General features: G+C 43.0%; 1 protein-coding gene across 10 annotated transcripts in view; it reads left to right on the forward strand.

The window, feature by feature from the left end:
- Positions 1-1106: 1106 nt before the first annotated feature.
- Positions 1107-13783, forward strand: part of ZMYM5 (zinc finger MYM-type containing 5) — a 76587-nt gene continuing 63910 nt past the window's right edge. For 6 of the 10 annotated variants that reach the window (XR_009346901.1, XM_059144149.1, XM_059144147.1 and 3 more), the window contains exons 1-4: positions 1346-1480; positions 2276-2342; positions 7715-8216; positions 8458-8551. Coding sequence is in view for 9 of the 10 variants with exons in the window: in XM_059144149.1 (XP_059000132.1) it covers positions 7725-8216; positions 8458-8551 (586 nt within the window). In the remaining variant the exon portion in view is untranslated. Of the gene's footprint in view, positions 1305-1345; positions 1481-1618; positions 1841-2275; positions 2343-7714; positions 8217-8457; positions 8559-13783 lie in introns of those variants that run through there. The other 4 variants (XM_059144144.1, XM_059144145.1, XM_059144151.1 and 1 more) reach the window with 4 other exon arrangements.

Below are 13783 nucleotides of genomic sequence, written 5' to 3' on the forward strand. Positions count from 1 at the left end.
GTGGTGGAAGGCAGTGGAGAGGCTGGGTAGAGGCTGGGGGAGGGCAACCGAGTCTGCGGAGGAGGACGACGGCAGCGCCGAAGGACACACTGAGGGGAGGCTCCAGCCCCTCCAACAGGCGGGAGCCCAGCTCCAGGGGAGCCAGCAGCTTCCTCCATCTTGGTTGATGGAGGCGGGGAGCGGCGTCTGAGTCTCTCCACCGTGGCACCCGTCCCCCAAGGGCCCCTCAGGCGCAGACGCTGGAATCAAGGGCTATCCCCCTCGGCCGAATGGCGGAGCCCAGTTGGGGCTTCGCGGGGCCAAGTTTCCCAGCCCCACGGGTTTGGTTTTGAATTGGTCCCAAGTTCCCACAGCAGTCCCGACAAAATGGAGGACGTCGTCTCCTCCTGCAGCCATGACGGGAGGTGGGGGGACAATTCCCCACGGGGGTGAGGCGAGGGTGGAAGTGTTCCCACTCCCCTCAGCACATTCGGAAACTCACTTCACGCGCTGCCCCGACCTCCCACTTTGCCTCGCTCCAGCCCCTTGCCGGGCTCGCCCCTCACGGGGGGCTTCAGGCATTGGACAGGGAGGGCGTTGGGGACATCGAGGCCGCGTCGCTCCTTGGGCAGGGTCGTTGGGAGCGGCTCCAGGGGCCTGGACGTCCAGGCCCGAGCTAGGGCAGGCGACCACGGCCTCCATCCCTCGGGCTGTGCGGGGCCCTGGAGAGCACCCTAGGCCCCCGGGTACCGAACCGGAGTCCTGTGCAGCGTGCAGCGAAACTCGGGCTGCCTGACCCTGACGGACTTGGAGGTAGGGGCGGTCTGGTAGGCAAGGGTAATAAGGGGAGGGGACGCGTCCGAGGGCCGGGAGCGGGCCGAGGGGGTAGTGGCACTGTAACGCCGGGGGTGTGGTCTGTTCCTGATGGACGGCCCTCCGGACCACCCCGTCCAGGGGGGTTTCCTGAAAGAAGGCAAACGTAGCCTAGGACGTCCGGGAGGCGCCCCGGACCGCCCTTCTAGCCAGCCAATGAGGGTGCGGGGGGCGGGGTCTTCCCGGGCTCGGCCCAGCCACCGCCTCCTTCGCCTCCTCCGCCTCTTCCTCCTCCTCCTCACCAGCGCTAAAATCCGGACTGGATTTAGCGGAGCTCTGCGTGTTGCCGAAGGCGGGGCGGGCCGCGGGAGGGGAGGTTCGTTCCGCGGAGCCGCAGCCAGAACCGGGAGAGGCTTATCCCCGCTGTCTTTCCAATCCAGGTCCGACGATAGTAGCAGCGCAGCCTCGGGAGAGGGAGGCAGAGGCGGAGACGACTGGGAAGGCGGAGATGGGTGAGGGCAGCCTCCGGAGCCTCCCACCGACCCGGGATTAATACCCCGCGGCGCGGCCGCAGTCGTCGCTTCCGGATCGGGGCTTCGGAGGCTGCTCCGGGCTCTGCTCCTGTCACAGGCGTCTTCGCATGCGGCCCGAAGGGCTGCGAGAATGAGGGCGAGGCCGGGAGGGCTGGGTGAGGCGGACGCCAGAGCCTGGGGTCTCTCGGGGGGCGGGGGCTCCCCGGGTCGGGGCTGTGGGAGGTCGCGGGGTATTTTTCCTTTCTTTCTTGCCGCAGCGGGGGGGAGGTGGCCCCGGCGGCGGTGGAAAGTAGGGGGAGGGGAGCTTCAGTTTGTTCTCCCGCTCTCCGGGCTGCGCTCCCACCGGAGGTCCCGGGTTTTCTGGTCGCGGGTGCTGCGTCTTCCCCCACCCGGCGCCCTCCGTCGCTCTTCCTTTCGTGGCATTTCGTGTCTTCTCTTCGTGTCTAATTCGGGCAAGTTTGTAATGGCGGACAGGCCGGGAAGTCTCGGAGTCCTAGCAACTGCGTGGGACAATTGTAAGAGATAGCAGCCCGGCGGAGACTTGAGCTTTCCTTCATCTCTAAATTGGTGCGGGGAGGGACGGAAATGACGCTGGGTGTGCAAAGTTAGGAGGGAATACAAGTTCCTTTTTTGGCGTCAAGGTAACATTTGCCCTCCAACCACCCCGCGTGGCCCTTCTCTAGATCGAGCTTGCTGCCCTCCGCTTTCCATTTTGTAATTTAAAGAACGATATGTAGCTTTGTCTAGTTGTTGAGGTCCTTAAAGTTTTTTTTTTTAATTATTTTTTTTAACCTCGTCTCCCCACAGCATTGTTGGGTGGGGGAGGGTGGAGGAGGCATGGATACTCCATGATTTCTTACTCTTTACTTCCTCTGGTAGGTAGGAGTTGGTGCTGCTTCTAAATTGGCTGGAACTAAATCATTTCTCATCCTTCTCTCCTGTCGTTCTAGGATCAGGAATCACCTTCAGACTTACCTGGTGAAACGTTGCCCGATATTAAAAGAAAACACACTCTTTGTGAGTAATGGCACCCTGATTTTTTACTTTATACACTTAGTGCCGCAGTTATGCGATTTATCTTTGCTATCTTGAAGGCAAAAAGCTAATTGCTTAGGTGGCCCCTATCCTCAGAGCCAAACCTGGGTAATCCCTTCGGAAAGCACTGGTAATGCTTGCTGATAAAAACCACTAGCATTTTCTAGAGTTCCAAAACACGACTTAAGTTGAATTTAACTTCTTGTTCTTTCACAATGGATAAAACTGTTTTTTTTCTTTGCTCTTGGAAAGAAAAATGTACTGAATCTTATGTTGTATTCTGGTTGACAGAGATTATTTTTCGTGTTTTTCTTATGCTTGAGGAAGATTTGTATTTAAGTACCCTAACAGTCTTCCCAGTAAAAGTACATCAAGAAATATATAATGTAGTAGTTAGAGTAATGTGGTTCTAAGATTGATCACTGAATTGGTAGTGACAGCCTGAAGTTAATGCGTCTTTTCCTTGTCCCAGAAAGTAATCTATATGATGTTTCATTTTGGTACAATAAAATGTCCAATTCTCTGTCAGATATTCAGTTAATGGCTTCTTAACACCAATCCTTGTCTGAATAATGATTTTTTGGGGAGTCTGAATAAAAATTTCATTAAGAATCTGAAGATGGTGATTTGGAAAAATAAACCACTGATTCTGTATCTATTACCTGAGATTCAGTACAGTGTTAGATCCTGCCTATTTTGTCCTTTAAAGCTGATCCAACAATTTACAGTTGGTCATTGAAAAGAAACTTCAGGTTAGAATAACTCACATTGTAGTATTCCTGCCTTCCCCCTTGGCCTTGTTGCTCCTTACCTAACTTGACATTGCACTTAACTCTCTTCTTCACAGTACACCATTTTAGTTAGACCTAGGACATGTGGCGTCACAATGTAGATTACTATGCCTAGCTTTTGGGAATGGAAATTGTTTCAGTTAGGTAATTTTCTTAGGATCCTTGAAGTGGTGATATTTCACATTCCATGGAGTTTTGTGAGCTGGTGGGATGTAGGTATGGTTCTAGAGCTATGCTGGGCATTCACAGAGAAAGGGAACTACTGGGGACAAATATTGGCAAGGTAACAAGTCACTGACTCAGTTATTATCACTTAGAAAAGCCATTTTTTCTCAGAGTATTCTGAGGTATTTGCAGCATGATGTAGTACAAAAAAACTCGATTTTAGTACCAGCCAGAACAGTGTTGATATTTCTGCTCTCTTGGGGCGTCTTGCTGGCTCAGTCAGTAGAGCATGCTACTCTTGACCTGGACATTTTTTTTTTTTTTTAAGATTTTATTTATTTATTTGACAGAGATCACAAGTAGGCAGAGTCAGGCAGAGAGAGAGGAGGAAGCAGGCTCCCCCCCGGGGCTGAGAGCCCGATGTAGGACTCAATCCCAGGATCCTGGGATCATGACCTGAGCCGAAGGCAGAGGCTTTAACCCACTGAGCCACCCAGGTGCCCCTTGACCTGGACTTTTTTTTTTTTTTTTTGTTTGACAGACAGAGATCACAAGGAGGCAGAGAGGCAGAGAGAGAGAGAAGGAAGCAGGCTCCCCGCCAAGCAGAGAGCCTGATGCGAGCAGAGAGCCTGATGCGCGGCTCCATCCCAGGACCCTGGAACCATGACCTGAGCCAAAGGCAGAGGCCCTAACCCACTGAGCCACCCAGGCGCCCCTGTAACCTATCTCTTGATTATTTTTTATAGAGCTTACAGTTACAAGTGTCCAAAAAAATGAACGTTTAAAACAAAAAAATAACTGCTTTAAACGTTCATTTTTTTATGGTGTGTTTTGTTTTTGTTTTTGTTTTTGTTTTTAACTAATCTATGCCCAATGTGGGCCTCAGACTCAAAACCCCAAGATCAAGTCACATGTTCTAGCAACTGAGCTAGCCAGGTACCTCAATAATGAAATATTTCTAAGTATTTTCCTGTTGGTTTTTAATTTTTGAAGGTTCATAAAGTAAGTTAGTTTACCTTTCTCATCATGTACTAATCTTGTCATAATCTAAACAGTTCTATTTGAGCTAATTTTTTTTCTTTAATCGCAGGTTCTTGGGGTGCCTTGGTGGCTCAATTGGTTGAGCATCTGACTCTTGGTTTGGGCTCGGGTCATGATCTCAGTATCTTGAGATCAAGCTCTCCCCCTCCCTGCCAGTTGGGCTCAGCATTCTGCGGGGAGTCTGCTTGAGATTCTCTCTCCCCATATGCCCCTCAGTGGCACAAATGCATGCATATGTGTGTGCAGGAGCATGCTCCCTCTCTCTCTCTCTAAATCTTTTTTTAAAAATCTAACAGATTCTTTTTATTATGTAGTTTCTATGTAATTGTATGTGTAAACATAATTGAATATTGAATGGCTAGTGAATTATTCAATTAATAAGTATTTAGCCAGAGGGGCACCTGGCTGGCTCAGTGGGTTAAGTCTCTGCCTTCAGCTCTGGTCATGGTCTCAGGGTCCTGGGATGGAGCCCTACATGGCCCTACATCGGGCTCTCTGCTCAGCAGGGAGCCTGCTTCCACCTCCCCCTCTGCCTGCCTCTCTGCCTACTTGTGATCTCTCTCTCTGTGTCTAATAAATAAATAAAATCTTAAAAAAAAAAAATTTAGCCAGAAACTTGCTAATTTTAAAAAACAAGGTGCCAGGGTGACTCTGTTAACTGCCTTCGGCTTAGGTCATGATCTCAGGTCCTAGGATCAAGTCCTGCTCAGTGGGGAGTCTGCTTCTCCTTCTCCTTCTGCCCTCCCCCCTTGCTTATGCTCACTCTTTCTCTCAAATAAAGATAAACATTCTTTAAAAAATTTTAGAAACTGACACTGAATGTACACTTAAAAATGGTTAAAATGGTAAGTTTTATGTTATATGTATTATGCCACAAATTTTTTTTTTTTAAAGATTTTATTTATTTATTTGAGAGAGAGACAGTGAGAGAGAACATGAGTGAGGAGAAGGTCAGAGGGAGAAGCAGACTCCCCATGGAGCGGGGATGTGGGACTCCAGGATCATGACCTGAGCCGAAGGCAGTCGTCCAACCAACTGAGCCACCCAGGCGCCCCATGCCACAAATTTTTTTTTTCAAGTAGGTTCCACACCCATTGTGGAGCCCATTATGCAGCTTGAACCCATGACCCTGAGGTTAAGACCTGAGCTGTAATCAAGAGTCAGCACTTGGGGTGCCTGGGTGGCTAAGTGGATTAAGCATCTGCCTCCAGCTCAGGTCATATCTCAGGGTCTTGGGATTGAGCCCCACATCAGGCTCTCTGCTCAGCGGGGAGTCTGCTTCTCCCTCTCACTTTTCCCCCTGTGCTCTCTCTTAAATGGATGAGTGAAATATTTAAAAACTAAAAAACACTTATCTGACTGAGATACCCAGGTACCCCTATTTTGTCACAGTTTTTTAAAAAGATAAATATATGGGTGGCTCAGTGGGTTCGGCTCAGGTCATAATCCCAGGGTCTTGGGATCCAGCCTTGCATCGGGCTTCCTGTTCAGCAGGGAGCCTGCTTCCCCACCACCCCCACCTGCCCCTCTGCGTACTTGTGATCTCTGTCAAATAAGCAAATAAAATCTTACCAAAAAAAAGGAGATAAATATATCAACCCTCAGGAAATAAAAGCAACTGATCACTAAAGTGACTAAAAGTATTCACTAAAAGTAAATACAAAAGGGCAAAACACTATTTATTTATTTAAATAAAGATTTTTATTTGAGAGAGAGAGAACATGTGTAGGGGGAGGGGCAAAGGGAGAGAGATAAGGGTGGAGTAAGAGTAAGGGTGGAACCTGACTAGGGGCCCAATTCCAGGACGCCAAGATCACTATCCAAGCCAAAGTCAGCCGCTTAACCTACTGAGCACTCAGGCATCCCCAAAACAGTCTTATTTATGTCTTTTATTTATTTTATTTTATTTTTGAAGATTTTACTCATTTATTTGACAGACACAGTGAGAGAGGGAACACAAGCAGGAGGAGTTGGAGAGAGAAAAGCAGGCTTCCCGCCAAGCAGGGAGCCCGATACGGGGCTCAGTCCCAGGACTCTGGGATCATGACCCAAGCAGAAGGCAGACGCTTAACAACTGAGCCACCCATTCGCCCTTATATCTTTGTTTTAATGATAACTCTTATCCTTACTCCTTCTTTCTTTTAAGATTAATTTATTTGACAGGCAGAGGTCACAAGTAGGCAAAGAGGCATGTAGAGACAGAGAGAGGGGGCAGCAGGCTCCCCACCAAGCAGGGGTCTGATACCAGGCTCAATTCCAGGACCCCGGGATCATGACCCGAGCGGAAGGCAGAGGCCTTAACCCACTGAGCCACGCAGGCGCCCCTCTTTCCTGATTTGCTAAGTGAATTAAATTATACCTACATTATGGGGCTGTTTTCGGAATTTTACATAAAACACCCATAACAATGTTTGGCAGTTTCTGTACAAAAACAAGAAAGATTCAGAAAGATTTAATCAAAGTTATGTCGGAAGCAGAGAATTTGAAAATCAGTGACCAAAGATACTAGGGAAATAAGGATTAGACTATATCATAGTTATTTTAGTAGATAAAAGTATAGTAATTATAGCTCGGACCCAGGATTATTGGTATTTTTTTTTTTTTTTAAAGATTTTATTTATTTATTTGACAGAGAGAGATCACAGTAGGTAGAGAGGCAGGCAGAGAGAGGGGAAGGGAAGGAAGCAGGCCCCTGCTGAGCAGAGAGCCCGAGGCGGGACTTGATCCCAGGACCCTGAGATCATGACCTGAGCCGAAGGCAGCGGCTTAACCCACTGAGCCACCCAGGCGCCCCCAGGATTATTGGTATTTGATAGGATTGTTTTGTTACTAATTCAAAGGAAGACTTGTGGGTTTTTTTTTGTTTTTTCATTGTAAAGGATAAGTAGGTTAAATAAATAAGTACTATGAGTAAATTTTTAAAGGAGTACCACAAATTTGATGATTAATTTCCATTAAATTCTGAGGTAAGCATTAAATGGTTAGTGAGAGAGAAAAAACAAAATAAGTGGGTGCCTGGGTGGCTCAGTGGTTAAGCCGCTGCCTTCGGCTCAGGTCATGATCTCAGGGTCCTGGGATCGAGTCCCACATCGGGCTCTCTGCTCAGCAGGGAGCCTGCTTCCTCCTCTCTCTCTCTCTGTCTGCCTCTCTGCCTACTTGTGATTTCTCTCTGTCAAATAAATAAATAAAATCTTTAAAAAAAAAAAAAACAAAATAAGTCATAATTTTTTCCCTATAAGTTAGGTAAAAGTCACGAGAATTTAAAATTTCCTTTGTGTTATTCCATTGTGATAAAGCTCAGTAATCATACTAGTACTTTCTTTTTTTTTTTCTTAAACTATTCTCTGTTTCCTACAGGTTCTTTGGCATGGATAAATGTTCAGTGAGAGGATTAGACTTGGATGAACAAACTCCTGTTTTATTAGAGCATAAAGCCATGGCAGCTAGTCTCATGGATATAGGAAATTCATTTGGTAACCCAGCTAGTCCTTTAGTTAACAGATGTAGAAATTCATCAGTAGAAGATGGTGATGATGATGATGATGTCGTATTTATTGAATCTATACAACCTCCTTCGACTTCTACTCCAGCAATAGCTGATCAAAGAAATTTTATATTTGCTTCATCAAGCAATGAAAGGCTACAAGGAAACTATTCCATAATTCTTCCTGCCTCAAGAGATTTGCCTTCTCAGAAGGGAAATGTGAGTGAGACAATTGTTATCGATGATGAAGAGGACATAAAAACAAATGGAGGGGAAAAGAAAAATTCTTCCAATTTTGTTGAATGGGGACTTCCTGGAACTAAAAATAGAACCAGAGATTTGGATTTCTCCACTTCCAGTCTTTCAAGAAGTAAGGTAAATGCAGGAATGGGTAATAATGTTATCACTACAGAATCGACTCTGAAATTCCTATTACTAATGTTACAACCTTAGAAACAGATATAAGCTCTGTGAATGCTGGGCGAGATACGAACTTAATGATTACATATATAAAACATCACTATAAAATACCAGCTTGGGAGATGTCGCTAAAGGACTTCAGTCAAGTAATTTTGGTGTTAATATACAAACATACACCCCATCTTTGACTTCACAGACCAAGACTGCAGTAGGACCTTTTAATCCTGGTAGAATGAATGTGGCAGGAGATGAATTTCAGAATGGAGAATATGCAACTCATCATAGTCCTGGTAAGCAGTAAGTGATTTTATTTACCTTCTATATATGAAATACTTTATTTCTCTTGACTTCCATATTAAGAATAAAATATATATATAAAATATTTTATACTTGATTTTACTTGGTCCCTGATTTTTTAGAAATTAAGTCTATTTTACCCAATGTGTTATACATCTGAAGTGTTTTAATTGAAAACTTCCATACTTCACTGCCACCACCCTGCTAACTAGTATCTTTATTTTAATGTAAAAATGATAGAATAAAAAAAAAGTGAAATGAAGAAATAAAATATGTAATAATTGAATTTTATTTAATTTGTAATTACATAACTTGAAATTTCGATTTTTGCATGTGAGGTGGTTAGTTTTGGACTTCTTATCTCTGATTTTTTATTTTAAATCAGCATTTTATTAGTTGCTTTATTTTAAAAGTTGGTCAACTTTCTTGCCCTTAAGTCAGAGCCCTGTATTTTTAAAACTTAGAGGGACAGGGTGTTTGGGTGGCTCAGTCAGTAAGTGCCTGCCTTCTGGGTCAAGGTCCTGGGGTCCTGGGATCAAGCCCCAGTTGGGCTTCCTGCTCAGTTGGGAGCCTGCTTCTCCCTCTCCCATGCTCCCTGCTTTTGTTCCCTCTCTTACTCTGTGTGTGTGTGTGTGTGTGTGTCTGTCTGTCTGTCTTTCTCTCCCCCTCCCTCTCTATCAAAGAAATAAATCTTTAAAAAAAGAAAAGGAAAAAAAAAACCAACTTACATGGACCAACTTGTTCTTTTCAAATATAAATGAAAGCTGTTTAAAAAATTAGCATATCTTTTTGGAAGCTTTGTAATGATTTAGTTGTGGGGGTTTGAGAGTTTTAAAATTTGTTTAGGTACTGTTTTTTGGCTGTTCTAGTGCTTTATAAGCTGTTGACCAACTTAGAATTTTGGGAAAGATTTTTTTAATAGGTTTTTTTTTTTTAGATTTTATTTGACAGACAGAGATCACAAGTAGGCAGAGAGGCAGATAGAGAGAAGAAGGGAAGCAGTCTTCCTTCTGAGCAGAGAGCCCGATGGAGGGCTTGATCCCAGGACCCTGGGATCATGACCTGAGCTGAAGGCAGAGACTTTAACCCGCTGAGCCCCCCAGGTGCCCCAGAATTTTGGGAAATTCTAAAAAGTAGCTAAACATCAGAACCTCATTTACTCTTTTAATGGAATGCTAGAATTTTTTACTTTCCTTTTTAAAATTAATCTTTTTGTGTAGTTATGAGAATACTATCTGATTATTACAGAACATTTGTAAGAAACATGGTGAGAAATAGAAAATATTGGTTACCATATCCCACTAACTAGCAAGGACTACTGTTAAAATTTTGGTTTCTTTGCTTGAATACAGTTTTTGCCTCTGGTTTTAAAAACTAAATTCAGCACATTATATATAGTTTTGTGTTCTGTTGGTTTACTTACTCTAAATTTTAATATGTCATTTTAGAAATAGAAGTTTCTGTGGGCCACCTGGGTGGCACAGTTGATTTGGTGTCCCACTTTTGGTGTCTGCTCAGGTCATGATCTCAGGTATATTAGATTGAGCCCCACCACTCAATCCATAATCAGCTCTGAGTCTGCTTGGGATACTCTCTCCCTCTGCCCCTCCCACTCATGCTCACACAGGTGCTCTCGTGCTTGTGCTCTCTCTCTCTCTCTGTCTAAAATAGAAAAGTAGGGGCATCTGGGTGGCTCAGTCAGTTAAGTGGCTTCGGCTCAGATCATGATCCCACAGTCCTGGATCAAGCCCTTCATCAGGCTTCCTGCTCAGTGGAGAGCCTGCTTCTCCCTCTCTCCCTCTGCCTGCCATGCTGCCTACGTGGTGTGCACTCTGTCAAATAAATAAAATCTTAAGAAAAAATTAAAGAAAAAAATAAATCTTTAAAAAACAAGTTTCTGTGTCTATAAAATACTTCTTTCTGAGATACCCATTCCTCTACATTTTTTTTTTTTTTTTTTTTTTTTTGGTATGGTTTCCCTCCCTGCCCTCAAGATTAATTCATCTGAAAGCATGAGTGACAGGGAGGGGCAGAGGGAGAAGCAGACCCCCTCTGAGCAGGGAGCGTGATGGGGGCTCAATTCCAGGACCTTGAGTTCATGACCTGAGCCAAAGGCAGATGCTTAACCAGCTGAGCCACCTGGGTGTTCCTGTGATTTCCCATTTTTTACTGTTGAAACTGTACACTAAACTATAGTGAAATTATTTTCAAAAATTTAGTGAACAGTGGCATTGTTCTACATTTCTGCAAATCTCTTTAAAGTCTGATGTTGTAGAAGACAGCAAGTATGTGGTATCTTCTCACATCTATTTCTACATTGAATCTGTGCTATATCTTGTTTTAAGTATAAAACAAAAATCTGCCCTCACATAGACATTTGGTTGTAGAGGAGAGCACTGTTCCAGACAATTATGGATAGTTGTGAGGTTTTTTAACACAGCACCAAAACTTGACAAGCGGCAGTTTCTTAAAATTTGTTAACAGTGTAGAATCTGAAACCATCTAGTGAGGTTTTCATACTTTATTACATTAAGTTTCATTGATCTGTGAGTGAATTTTTTACCTTTATATGTTTGGTAACATTGTGCTTTAGTCAATTAAAAAATGCATATTTTTGGAAAATATTGATGAACTTATGAATGAACTTATGAATGTTGACACTTTATTTTAAATGTTGACACTTAAGAAAGCTGTCAAGCTGACAGTAGTGGATACAGTTTTCAAAGACGCTAATTTTCACTTGAAAGCTCAAATTTTCTCAGCAACTAATGCTATCATTTTTCTTGAAGTGAATTTTTCTTGATTTGTTTTCAAGAAAATGTCAATAGCCAGTTTGTCATTCTTTCAAGTAAAAATGGTATTTCATGAAAAAGTAGTTCAGCTTGCAATCTGTTTTACAAGCACTTTTCCATTTTTCCTTCAGACAACCATTGTACTTCGGTATGAAACAGAGGTGGTTTATTTATGCTTCCCTGCTTATGCATGTTTCTCTGTCGTACAAAATATTAACATATAGTTGAAAGCTTAAACTTAGTAAAATTAATAATAATTTTTACTATTTCATCACAGACATCTATTGTATAATACATAAGTTTACTGGCATTTGTGTCCTTAGTTCTTAGGAGAAAGACTAAATCCTTGGAATTTCCCTAGTATTGGGGTTGTGTTTTCTATTTTTGAGCCCTTTGGATTACACTTGAATTTGGGCTAAGACTTGGGTGAAATGACAGAGACTGAGGGAGGGTCACCAGAAAGACCAACCATGTGATTATAGAGTATTGGAGGTTTTAGCCAGCCAACCTCAAGGGAGGAGAGGGATGCTAGAGATTTAGTTCAGTAACATGCAGTTAGGCACCAATAAAAACTGTAGACCCCAAAGCTCAATGCAGCCTACTGGTTGGTGTATTCATCAATGTGCCAGGTAGGAAATGCTACCTGATTCCATAGAGAGTAGGCACAGAGTCTCTGTCAGGCCTTCTAGACCTTACCCTCCTTTGTCTCTTCATTTGGTTGGTCCTGATTTGAATCCTTAATATTAAAACTGTGATTGTAAGTATAGAGCTCTCCTAAGGCCCCTCGGAGGGGGCGGTCTTGGGAACCTCTCAGATTATATATATAGCTATTTGGCCAGAAGTATGGGTGGCATCTCAAGTGACTGGCAGTCTTGGGGGATTATGCCTTTAAACCTGTGGGGTCCATTGCTAATTCCAAGTTAGTATCAGAATTGTATTCACCAGTTGGTGTTGCTACCATAAGTACAGGTGACACTTTTTCTTTATTGTAGGTGTGTGATAGTGAAGAAATACAGTTTGGTTCAACTCCCAGCAGTTTTACCTGTCACCGCTTTTGCACCATTATTGTAAATGCCAACACAGTAAAAAATGCAAAGAATGGTAGTATTATCTTGGAAATCGTTTGGCCTCACAGATCCCTGTTTCTTTCTTTTTCTAATACAGAGTATAAAAAGCCTTGCCTTGTTTTTGACCTGGAGTGAGGGAAGGAGGAGTATTTGACATTTCATCATATTAGCTCTCATCAAATAGAATTCTCTTTTTTATATTTATATAATCATTTAGTAGTTATTTGAAGTTGTTTCTAGTCTTTGCGATTGTAAAGAGGTTTTTCATGAATATTTCTGCAAACTGGCACACTTCTCTTACTGAAAAAAGTTTCTATAGGTGGAATTGTAGGTCAAAGTGTCAACATGTTAAAAAAAAAAAAGACAGTGTCAACATATTTTTTTTTTAAATTTTATGTATTTTATGTATTTATTTTAGAGCATGTGTGTGCATGCACATGTGAGGAGGAAGAGGGAAAGGGAGAGGAGAGAATCCCAAGCAGACCTGGACTTGGGGCTTGATCTCATGACCCTAAGATCATGACCTGAGCCAAAACTAAGAGTGAGATGCCCAACTGACTGAGCCTCCCAAGCACCCCATGTCAACATATTTTTAAAACTTTTGATGGTCAATGCAAAATTACCCCTACCAAAAAATGGTATTACTTTCCTTAAAGCATTAATTTTTCCGTATCATAAGTTTGAGGATAGGAGTATTATTTAATGTTTGCTAAACTTGTCCTTGGAAGGTGGTGCCATCTTAATTTAATTTACACATTACTGAAGTTTTAAAAATTTATTTGCAAACTTTTTGTTCATGTTTTGTCATCTATTTATAGCTATGTACATCTTTCATTTATTGAATAAGAATTAAATCTGAGCAATCATGTCATAAAAACTTGCGATCTCTAACAAAGGGTGTATTAAACTTAAAAGCAATTGAAGACTTTAAATAGCGTCCGTTGAAAACTGTCCTTCAGAGATGCCTGGGTCACTCATTCAGTTTTGAGTGTCAGCCTTTGGCTCTGGTCATGATCTCAGGGTCCTGGGATCAAGTCCCCCATCGGGCTCCTTGCTCAGTGGGGAGCCTGCTTCTCCCTTTGCTTGCCGCTCTCTCGCTTTCTCTCTGGCAAATAAATAAAATCTTTTAAAAAAAGAAGAAGAAGAAAAACAAAATTGTCCTTTTGGATCTGTTTATTTCTCTTGCTCTTCTACCTATATTTTGTTCCATAATTCATTCTTAAATTGTAGATGTTTACTTGCATAAGCATGAATTCCATCTTTTGTACACATAAGCTCTGGACTTAAAACCAGAAATTTTGCCCCCGTTTCTTAATGTTTGCTTTCACCATTTTTCACCTTCTAGAATAAGTTGATGAAGTTGGGT

Source organism: Mustela lutreola, chromosome 13 (genome assembly GCF_030435805.1).
Source record: "Mustela lutreola isolate mMusLut2 chromosome 13, mMusLut2.pri, whole genome shotgun sequence".
NCBI lineage: Eukaryota > Metazoa > Chordata > Mammalia > Carnivora > Mustelidae > Mustela > Mustela lutreola.